This window comes from Saccoglossus kowalevskii, chromosome 2 (assembly GCF_978046115.1).
Source record: "Saccoglossus kowalevskii chromosome 2, keSacKowa6.1, whole genome shotgun sequence".
NCBI classification, from domain to species: Eukaryota; Metazoa; Hemichordata; class Enteropneusta; family Harrimaniidae; genus Saccoglossus; species Saccoglossus kowalevskii.
In genome coordinates, this window is record NC_140642.1 from 11,886,741 (window position 1) to 11,898,932 (window position 12,192).

At 33.6% G+C, this 12,192-nt stretch overlaps 1 protein-coding gene across 1 annotated transcript in view; it reads left to right on the forward strand.

The window, feature by feature from the left end:
• Nucleotides 1-4,175: 4,175 nt before the first annotated feature.
• LOC100373559 (phosphofurin acidic cluster sorting protein 2-like) overlaps nucleotides 4,176-12,192 on the forward strand; it is a 79,244-nt gene continuing 71,227 nt past the window's right edge. The window contains exons 1-2 of the mRNA XM_006814691.3: nucleotides 4,176-4,346; nucleotides 6,162-6,249. Coding sequence (XP_006814754.2) covers nucleotides 4,222-4,346; nucleotides 6,162-6,249 — 213 coding nt within the window. The 5' untranslated portion in view covers nucleotides 4,176-4,221. The remainder of the gene's footprint in view (nucleotides 4,347-6,161; nucleotides 6,250-12,192) is intronic.

The following is a 12,192-nucleotide window of genomic DNA, read 5'->3' on the forward strand; positions in this document are numbered from 1 at the left end:
ATTTTCTTTCAGCACTTTTACAAAACCACGAATCCACTTCTTCTGGATTATGTAGTGTTAATCCCCATTTTTCGAGCCATGTAAAACTTAAACTGTGAATTCCATTGAATGACCCTGTCGTTGTGACCTCAAACTTGTTGTGATAATGTAGAGTTTTGACCCCACTTCTAGTGTACCCCCCCCCCCCCACATTTACACCATTTGCATAAACAACAAAAACATGTACAATACACTGGCAGATTAAACATAAACATTTCATTCACAAATTCAGCATAAGGACTTAATAGTTTTTCGAATATGTCTCGTTTAAATTGATCTCAAATAATCTTATCAATACATGTCAATATCAGTACAATTCATTCATAGAATTGAGAACGTGCAACTGGTATGCTTTGATGCCTACACTCTTCTAGTAATGCTTGTACTTTATCGACAATATTTCTTTAAGTTAATACATTTCTTATATGAAGACATGAGTGAATTGTTGGTGATGCGGGCGTGACGTAATATTAATATGTGATCAGACATGCAGCACTTTTGAACAAGGCCTTGAGCTGTCACGGTTATTTATTTGGATATTTACAACAATGTAACTAACTGTCACCTGATTAATTTGAGACGATGATTTATTATGAAAATAAATCGATAACGAGCGGTAATAAAATATTGATCATATCGCCGGGAACAATGGTCACACCAGTAACACCGACAACTTACTTTGTAAATTTGACAGTCATTGTTACACGGGGTCGAACGTTCAAGGATAGACGGATAGCACGCACCATATAGATATTTATTACTATTTATTATAGATATCACTAGCACGTGATATCAAATGACTTCCCGACTCAGGCTTGTCTGAGTTACGACATCAAAGAAGATACACCCCCCCTCCCATCGATACAAACAATGTGTCGCACAGCTCATGCATGATGAACACTGTGCAACAAGTGTAATAAAACAGAGGACACGAACAAAAAATAACCATGCTCCAAAACGTTCAAGATTTTAGGGCATACAATTATATTAATTCTCACTACTACTACAAATTGCGCTTTTCTATTAAGATGCTTTTTAATTCATAGTTAGACTGGCACAGTCTGGGTGATTTATTTATTTTTGAAGTTTAAATTATAATGATAAAAAAATATCGCAAAATGGAGGTGTTAACACGACATCCCCCGTAACCGCGGTTTCGCGTTCACTAATTTTTTCATCATTGCAATTGAACTGAAAAACAAAAATCGCCACAGCTGGGCCAGTCTAATTCATAGTATACTCTCAATGCAAGACTCGTTGCGTTCAAGTTGTCAACGGTATTGTTTACTGTCTGGGTACAGTACAATGCCGCTGTATATCACGGTGTTTGTACTGGCATGACAGTCAAGAGTTGTACATGGTGACAACCATTCACAGTTGTACGGGTAATAAATTCAAATCTGACCTTGGTTACTAATATCAATGAACGTTGCATTCAGTCGCGGTTTATGCAACATGCACGTATACCCCCATGGCCTAACGTACACCATTTCTTCGAACAGCCATGTTGGTTTACGTAATAACACCTTACGACATCATAAGTTATTCATAGCTGCGTGTGTCTAGTTTTTGATAACCGTTCAATTACCAAAAAAGCAAACATAATATTAGTATAAACATGAAATATTTAGAAAACGTAAATATTTTAAAATGCTAATGTGAGCATACTAGTATTCACTATCACAACAAGAAAGCCATCATAGATCGCAGAACCCCGGCAACCTGGCGCGACTTGTAAAGTGATTGTGTTAGCTATGTAAACATTAAATAGCGTACAGGTATGCATTCAAGTTTCAGACAGATCAGTCTACTTATGAAGTACTTAGTACTAATTATTTATACACTACATAACTGCAATTATTCTTTGGAACTAAAATATGCAAATGAGGCCCACCGTGTTGTTGCAACTAATTAACCTGACTAATTTTATAAATGTGTATTGTACCTAAAGCTAATGAGACCTGTGAACTATATCTCACAGTGTTTTTGAGATATAGTTAAAAGTACAATTCCCAAATTAAGAAAGTAATTAAACTAATTGACCGAACACGATCTATAGAGAAATTAAATAATTAATATACACAAATAAAGAGAATCACAAGTGTCTGTATCAGATCTGTAAGACAGTTATACATATTAAGTTTGGAGACAATTGATGCAGTAGCACTCAAACTAGAATGACGTACGTATATACATACAGAAGGACATATGTAAAAACATGTGTACATACACACAGGTTATCAGTAGATGAAGACTGTGCACAGACAGACAGACAGACCATGGAGGTAATAAGAATATAATTACCTCTATGGGCAGACATACACTAGACAGACAGACACGAACAGATGCATACATCACTATGACTAAGCACAACGGAAGCTAAAATTATTTGCATTTTAGGAGATCTTGCTATAGAACAGAAACACAATCCAACATTAAATGAAAATGAGTAGATCTCAAACAGAAGTTAAAACAATCAAGTAAATAAAAGTAACTGATAGAACAAAGTTCAATATTAGAAGCTAATACCACATAGTTATGAATATGAACACGTGTAGCTACTATATAACGACAGCCGATATTGAATAAAGTTTAAGCACTGGTTGAATGTCTCTATCTGCAATTATTTTATAGTGCTCCGGATATGATATTTATGAATTTTAATAAGGTAGCATGACCATATATGGGTAGTAGATATGTTGATAAGATCATGAGCCCAATGTCTTCGATAAAGCACTGGTTGAATGTCTCTATCTGCAATTATTTTATAGTGCTCCGGATATGATATTCATGCATTTTAATAAGGTCGCATGACTATATATGGGTAGTAGATATGTTGATAAGATCATGAGCCCAATGTCTTCGATAAAGCACTGGTTGAATGTCTATATATGCAATAGTGCTCCAGATATGACGTTTATTCGTGTTTAATAAGGTCACATGACCATATATGCATGGTTATGACGTATGTTGATCAGATCTAGTGTTCAGTGTTTTCAATATAACACCGTGTGATATTTTCTATTTGCAATAGTGTCCCTCATATGTCTCCCGTACGGACGGACATGCGGACGAAAGCTGGTACTAGTAAATACTATAACCATGCGCGGATTTAGGGGATTTAGGCTCGAACCTCTCGGCCGGCAAAAAAATGAATTAATTGACAAACTCATGAGGAGATTGAACAGCTGCAGCTCCCCCTGTACCAAATTTCAAGATCCACCGGTGATATTCCCCGCCGGCAATGTGCGGGTGATAATAATACTGCATTTGGTGTGTCTCAATCCCGGCATCCACTGCGCTAGACAAGAAATGTAACAACAAAGATAAATGTGTATTATTTGTGCCCCTTTTCTGTGATATTTTCAACTTTTCATCAGCTTTTCACGATTTTTATCTATACAGTACAGACACAATCGTGAAATAGGTAATGAAAAGTTTCAAATCAAGCAGGAAATGTGCCACAAATGACTAGAACGGACACAAGTAGTGACACTGCCGGTCCTCAGCGTATGACTCGTCATCCTGACACTGCGACCAACTTGTTCATGGACTTTCTATGCGTAAAATAATAATAATACTTCCACTCAATTTCAATCAATAACGCAGCGTTATATTTAATTTTCAAGGGCAATATCATAAAGTAGTATTAAACATGATAACTATAATTTTATATTTCACGTTAGTATGGGTAATCTCTGACAGATATGTTTATTGTAAATAGGTCAGGATAGGTCATACCCCTGATGATTTGTGGTATTGATTGTTAGCATTCCAATCTGCTGAAAAATACATTTGGGTATTATAATTTACAACTAATTCAATTTCCTGTAAATGTAGTAATGCATCACCATTAAAGATATAAACACGGCACAGTCCGTCCTAAATATAAACATCCGTTTTAAAAAAAATTGCATCCCCGAACTTCAGAATGTGACAATATTTGTTTATGGTCACATTACTACGGGTGACATGATGGTCCACTGAATATGCCGCGTCAGTGAAAATCAGCACCTGGCGTAGTAAAAAACATATGTGATTTGATCGTAATATGCTACTAGTTTTGACAAGAAATCGATATAATATAACCAAACTAAGTTACGTCTTCAAATCGGAACTCGCGTAACTTTCAACTCTCGTGAACAACGTGAACTTTCTCCCGGCGAGAATAAAATAAACAAGATGGCGGATCCGCGACAGGCTGCTCACGCTAGCAAGTCGATGGCTACGGCGGGGACAAAACCTGTCCCCATGAAATTATTTGCTTCATGGGAGGTCGACAGGACGTCGCACAATTGTATTCCAAGGTAGGTGTCAATTTTGGTGTTCATTCGTCGGGAGTACATCTCGATTTCAGTGCTAGGAGTTGGGCGGCACATTGCATCTTCTTGTTCAACCAGGTCGTCAGTCCTTGGCATTTGCTTGATAGGTAATGAACACATATAGCCGTGGCATCACTGTCACCGAACTCGGTGTTAACAGATTGTTTACATTCCTCACCACAATTACCAAGTCACCTATCTTTAAAACGATTGTCGTATTTTGATAATTCCACCCTGACGTAAATAAACTCACTGCTGTCCGTGACTTCTTATAATATTCTGTATAACGGTCCCTCGCTGACTTAGTGTTTCGAGTTCTTTCGATTTTAAAATCCGATCGAGTGATGTTTGATATGCTACGGAGATAATCAATTGATTGAACATCACAGTTCAATTTCGTGTCAGAAAAACTTCACTACGAACAGTTCGTATGTATAAATCGACACGACTTCCTTTTTTGTTGATCAATGACTGCTGAATATTACGCACTGTAAACAAAGTACGGAATAGCCGTGCACCGCAGCACAGTAATCACAATGATTATGTTTATTGGCGTCTTTTGTTTTCAATTATCGATTGCTTTCTGTGAATGTATTGGCGTGTTTATGAGTGGAAGTCAAGGACGTTGTCGCGATGTGTTTAATGATTTTGTTCGCCGCATTTACAATATTTTTGTGGTTATATGCTTTTGTCATGAGACAGGAAACTGGCGTGTGTTATTCTCATAAAACGATCTTCCAAATATAGCAGTGTAGTAAATAACACAATAAATAAAAAAAAAAAAAAACCTTATGCTATTTCCTCAACTTGCTGTATTTCCTGACTACCCAGACATGTAGAAGACGTATTTTTTAAGGAAATACTTTTACCTCATTTTGAATATTAAATTACATTATTTACCTCAGTCCCTTTTCTTCAGCTTTGTTCGTTCATTTCATTCATGAGGCATAACCCGTCCTAATTGTTTAGCATGTATGATGCACAGAGTCGCGCAAGACATGTGCTGCATACAGATGACGTATCTCCCAATAGAAATCTGACTTGAGGTCAAACCAAAAGCGTGCTCCAGTAATACAGAGAAAAAAATGCTGGCACAAAAAAACAAACATGATGTTTACAAATCTCTTCAGTTGGTTCACATTGACCATAATAATTATGAATATTATTATAACTTCCAGTTTCAGAACCCAGCCTGAATCTAAAAAGTCAACGTTAAAACAAAAATTATAATTAAATGTATACAAATTGTAATTTTCACTAGCATTTCAATGTTTCAATATCTTGAGCGTCTATGCACTGTAGAGCTGCTGAACAGCAAGTTTTATTTCATTGTAACTGTGACATGTTTAATTCAGGTCATCGCTGATATTGCTTTATCAGGAAATACAGTGAAATTTAAAACCAAGTGAATATTAATGTGTTTAATGTAACTAATATTTTAGCCAAAACAATTTTTACTTAAGTCAACCCTAGACCAACTGGTGAGCGAGTGAGTGGAGTTCACAACCTATTCATGCATTGTTTTTTTTGAGGAGCATGATGATAAAAAAAAATCTGTGATTACTCACTCAATTTACTATGAAGGCTTCATACATTGCCTTCCTGTACCTATTAGGTGATATCCCCTCTACTTAACACAAGGTTCTCATTTTATGCTATCTTTGTAAATGGAGAAAAAAAAGTGAGTGCCTCCTGGTTTCAGTCATATGACCCCATCGCAATACAAAAATGAGTTATCAGTATATTATCTAAGACTCAATTATTCAAATATTATTATTTTTTTTTTCATTTAATTATTAGGTTATGCAGTCTGAGGCTGACAAGATTGATGGTTCTGAGAGCCTTGGAGAGTGATTTGAATTCAGTCGTCATCGCTGTTAAAATGCAGGTAAAATAATTAACAGATGTTAGTCTCATTCTCTTGCTGTCTACGCAGGGCTTTCAAGGATCATTGAATTCTGTAAATCCTTTACTTTTATTTAAGAAGAAACAAGCCAATACACCATTACCATGGTAATACTGACCACTGTACATGCTTCAGAAATATGCTTCATGATCTTTGTCAAATTAATAGCATGTTATTATTTAAAAAATAACAAAAAACGTTGATCTTTGCCCTTACATGTTTTTGTGATTATTTTTGCTGAAAATAACATTTTCCATATAACATAGTTAGTTTCCGTTGTACCCCCCCTAAGGTTGAATGTTGTAGTTTTTACCATCTGCTTCCTAACTGTTATTTAATTGCCATTGGAAGTTTAAACCTGTAAAAAGCTATCCATGTCAGACTAGACCATTAAAATTACATTCTATCTTCAGCATGTCTAATTTATTCTCAGTCTATTGATGTACAAGAAAGATACATGTAAGATTGAAAATTTATTGCTAGATTGAACATGATTTATTTCTTTAAACGTTCAGTTATTTTTTTTTTTTCTCCCTCTTGTCCTGATCTTATTCCTTGTTATCCAGCGTTTAACCCTATCGTACATCTCACTTCATCGCTGTTAACAACCTGTATCTGATTTTGAATTCTGGGCATGTAAATTGCAAGTGTCTTAATGTGTAGATTTCACTGTCTGCGCCCATTACGTATGTGGTGTATGTGACAAAAAACAAGCGATGATCCCTGTTTTGGTGTCATCACTTATTTATTACCTATTATCCCACATTTCGTTTGTCGATACTATATTTAACAACATGTTGATGATAGTGGCCATGAAAAACCATAAATAATTTGACAAGAATGGTGATGGGTCTACATTTGCATTCAATATTTGTGGAAATTAACACAAAGCATTCATTGAGTTGAGTTTCGGTGAATGAATCAGTAAATATGTGTCAATTTATGCCACTTTTATTTGTCTCAAAGTGGATGACTCATCCAGTTTGTCATCCGTACCCAGTCTGGGAGGATTATCTGACTCGTTTGTTTACAGGAAAACTAATTTTGATTTTGAATATATTATTTCTATTGTGCTTTATGTCGGTTAATGTTTGGGGCTGTTTAATTCCTGTGACAGTTGTGAGTTGTTAATGCAGCAGTTGAAATAGCAATGAGGTGCAATCCACTTTATGAAATGTACAATAAAAGAATACTATAATATTTTCATTAATAACACTAAGATGAGAGACTAATGGGGAAAAAAAAGTCACACTCTGCTGTTTCGTTAAATGAGTTCATGGTAACCTCTATTTGCATGTCATCCACTTCGTCTCTCGCTTCGAGTTTTTGATTTTTTTTTTTTACTCTATCAATTTAAAAATGGATAATTCATCTTTCTATAAACTGAAAGCTATATTTGTTTTTTTTCAGTTTCTTGTTTAAATTTAGTAAATTTGTATTAAAATTTGATTTAAAATGGGGGATTTCTTATGGTCACTCCTAGACTCAATGTATAATCTCATAGAGCAAGTGGAAAAATTAAATTCCTCCAGATATTTCAGTGTGGCTGTGATATTATAGATGTCTTGAATTTGAGCTCAGGGTTGAAATAGTGTAGTTATCTGGTCACCTAGTTGGTTGTTACTGAACTCACAATTCCAATTTTTTACATACTACAATGTACCAGTAGTACCCGGTAGTCCCATTTTAGATGCTGGTTCTGTGTTTTTCACAAATTTGTGATATTTACTAAACTCCAGTCCAATCATACCATATGATGTAAACCTAACAAAATATTACATTGCAGGAATCTGAATTTTGGAAAAATGCTCACTAATAAATACAGCCTGAAATGTACCATTTAGTTAAAATAGATTTATATTAAAACATAAACTCTAAAAATACATTTTTTCTAGAGTCTCTAAACTCTCCATTTTTTATGTTCATTTTATCGACGCATTACGTCTCACTGGCAGGTATTAATGAGTTTCTTTGTTCGGATTGATATGGTATTGCACGGTATTCCTACTGTGTTACATAATGATGCATGGTAATTATAGTGGATATCTACAGGGCAGCCTGTATGAATATGTACTACCTGTACATATAGGTACTTCCCACTCACTGGGTGGGGCTGCATTGTAGGGATGAAGTACACACATACTGTAGAATACTTTATTTTCGCTTGGAATTTATTTTCGCTATTTTCGCTGAAGGGATGATTCCGTGAAAACAAAACCCAGCGAATATACTTTTTTTCCTATATTTCAAATTAAACTCATCAAAAATCAGTGAAAATAAATTCCATACAAAACGCCCAAAAAGCCTTTTCAGCAAAAATTAATTCCAGTGAAAATCAAGTATTCCACAGTACTTCAATTTGAAGGCACAAATCTGTAAAACTCTATTAATTGGTGGTAGTAAAACATTTATTTTTTGAATGAGCGAATTAATAGGACAATTTAAAATTTTCTTCTCAGGTGAGCAAGTTGATGGAATACAATTTTGTCAGTTAAATTGGAAATTGTTTTCACAAAATGTTCTTTCTTGTCATTAGACAGTTTAGAAGACAAGAATCATCACATGCAAGTAGAGGAGGCAGGCATGCACTAAGCCACACACAGTACTATACCATATTTGCTCTCTTAGAAGCTCAGTTAAACCAGAAATTGTGTTGTTGATCATAAAAATCTGGCTTAGATTTTGAGCAAATTTTGCAACAAAAATCTGCTCAGAGAAAATTTTGAAAAAAAAAATTCTGAAGGGAAAGTTAGGAAAAAATAACTATAAAAAATATTTTTTACAACAACAACAAAATTTACAGCTATATGAAAAAAAAAATAACTCAACTAAGTAAATGAAAAAAAAAATGCATAGCAGCCCTCCCCCCTAGTGATGGTCAACCCTTTTAGTTTGACCTTTGACATACCTCTGTCATTTACATAAAAGCATTGGCTATTTAATAGTCAATGTGGTACATGCTATGATGTATATATTATGCTATGGCATATGGATTCTTCATTGCCACTGTATATACAAGCTTGTTCCAAAATGTGTTTTTTACATAAAGCCACTGGATCTGTATTTTGATACCAGTGACCATCTACCCTTGTCAAAATATAGAATCCTGTTAATTAATTTAAAACTAGTACAATGATATATTTAGTGGTACTGGCCATGTTTTAAGTAATTTGTTGTTATTTCAGTGGCAATAGCATGGGACAAGGTCGGATATTTGTTTTAATAGTCATAAAAAAGTAACAAAGTTTCATTATTAATTAAATAAAGATAAATTTTGCCACGCTGCTACATATATATATATATATAAATAAAATAAAATTGTCATTGCTTCAAAAAAATGTGATCAAATAAATAATCGTCCTTACTTACTATACTTTTTTAGCTCCGCTGTCGACTTTGTCGAGCGGAGCTTATCATATGAGTGATTGTCCGTCGTCATTGTCCGTCGTCGTCGTCCGTATCAATGTTTTACTTTTTCAACTTCTCCTTGAAAACTACAAGCCTGAATGCTTTGATACTTGGTGTATATGTACCTTGGGTAGACCTCTCTCAGATTTGTTCATTTCATGATGATATCTTCAATTCTCTAATTTATTTTTGTCATTTTTGGTAAAAAGTGATATTTTCAACTTCTTGTTAGAAATCGCAAGTCCAATTGCTTTGATATTACATATATAGGTACTACATGTGGACGTCTCTCAGATTTGTTCATTTTGTAATGATATCTTCAATTCTCTAATTTTGGTGAATATTTTTGTCATTTTTGGTAAAAACTGATATTTTCGACTTCTTGTTAAAAACCGCAAGTGCAATTGCTTTGATATTACATATATAGGTACTACATGTGGACCTCTCTCAGATTTGTTCATTTCGTAATGATATCTTTAATTCTCTAATTTTGGTGAATATTTTTGTCATTTTTGGTAAAAACTGATATTTTCGACTTCTTGTTAAAAACCGCAAGTGCAATTGCTTTGATATTACATATATAGGTACTACATGTGGATCTCTCTCAGATTTGTTCATTTTGTAATGATATCTTTAATTCTCTAATTTTGGTGAATATTTTTGTCATTTTTGGTAAAAACTGATATTTTCGACTTCTTGTTAAAAACCACAAGTGCAATTGCTTTGATATTACATATATAGGTACTACATGTGGACCTCTTTCAGATTTGTTCATTTTGTAATGATATCTTTAATTCTCTAATTTTGGTGAATATTTTTGTCATTTTTGGTAAAAACTGATATTTTCGACTTCTTGTAAAAAACCGCAAGTGCAAATGCTTTGATATTACATATATAGGTACTACATGTGGACCTCTCTCAGATTTGTTCATTTTGTAATGATATCTTTAATTCTCTATTTTTGGTGAATATTTTTGTCATTTTTTGGTGAAAAGTGATATTTTCGACTTCTTGTTAAAAACCGCAAGTCCAATTGCTTTGATACTACATATATAGATACTACATGTGGACCTCTCTCAGATTTGTTTATTTCGTGATGATATCTTCAATTCTCTAATTTTGGTGAATATTTTTGTCATTTTTGGTAAAAAGTGATATTTTTGACTTCTTGTTAAAAACTGCAAGTCCGATTGCTTTAATATTACATATATAGGTACTACATGTGGACCTCTCTCAGATTTGTTCGTTTTGTGATGATGTCTTCAATTCTCTAATTAATTTATTTTGGTGAATATTTTTGTCATTTTTGGTAAAAAGTGATATTTTCGACTTCTTGTTAAAAACCGGAAGTCCAATTGCTTTGATATTACAAATATAGGTACTACATGTGTTTCTCTCTCAGATTTGTTCATTTTATAATGATATCTTCAATTGTCTAATTTTGGTGAATATTTTTGTCATTTTTGGTAAAAAGCCATATTTTTGACTTCTTGTTAAAAACCGCAAGTCCAATTGCTTTGATATTGCATATATAGGTACTACATGTGTATCCCTTTCAGATTTGTTCATTTTGTAATGATATCTTCAATTCTCTAATTTTGGTGAATATTTTTGTCATTTTTGGTAAAAAAGTGATATTTTTGACTTCTTGTTAAAAACCGCAAGTCCAGTTGCTTTGATATTACATATATAGGTACTACATGTGAATTTCTTTCAGATTTGTTCATTTTGTAATGATATCTTTAATTCTCTAATTTTGGTGAATATTTTTGTCATTTTTGGTAAAAAGTGATATTTTCGACTTCTTGTTAAAAACGACAAGTCCAATTGCTTTGATATTACATATATAGATACTACATATGGACCACTCTCAAATTTGTTCATTTCATGATGATATCTTCAATTTTCTAATTTTGGTGAATATTTTTGTCATTTTTTGTAAAAAGTGATATTTTCAACTTCTTGTTAAAAACCGCAAGTCCAATTGCTTTGATATTACATATTTAGATACTACATATGGACCACTCTCAAATTTGTTCATTTCATGATGATATCTTCAATTCTCTAATTTTGATGAATATTTTTGTCATTTTTGGTAAAAAGTGATATTTTCTTCTTGTTAAAAACCACAATCATTTATGGTTAAAAATTATATTTTGGAATTCTTGTTGAAAACGGCAAGTCCCATTGCATTAATACTATGCATATTGTTCATTTTCTAATGATATCTTCTGTTCTGTAATTGAAATGTGCATTGCTAACAGCGGAGCTATCTCAGCCGAGAGGCTGCTTGTTAGGTGTTTGGTGTGGAATTGATTTTTGATGAGTTGAATGTAAAATATAGGAAAAAAAGATATATTCGCTGGATTTTATTTTCACTGAATCATTCCTTCAGCAAAAATTAATTCAAAGCAAAAATTCTACAGTACTTGGCTAATAATGTAAGCCATTCTTATGATTTAATGATTGGTTTTCGCAGTGTGAATTTCTTAAAAGGTCACTGCGACCTATATGCCA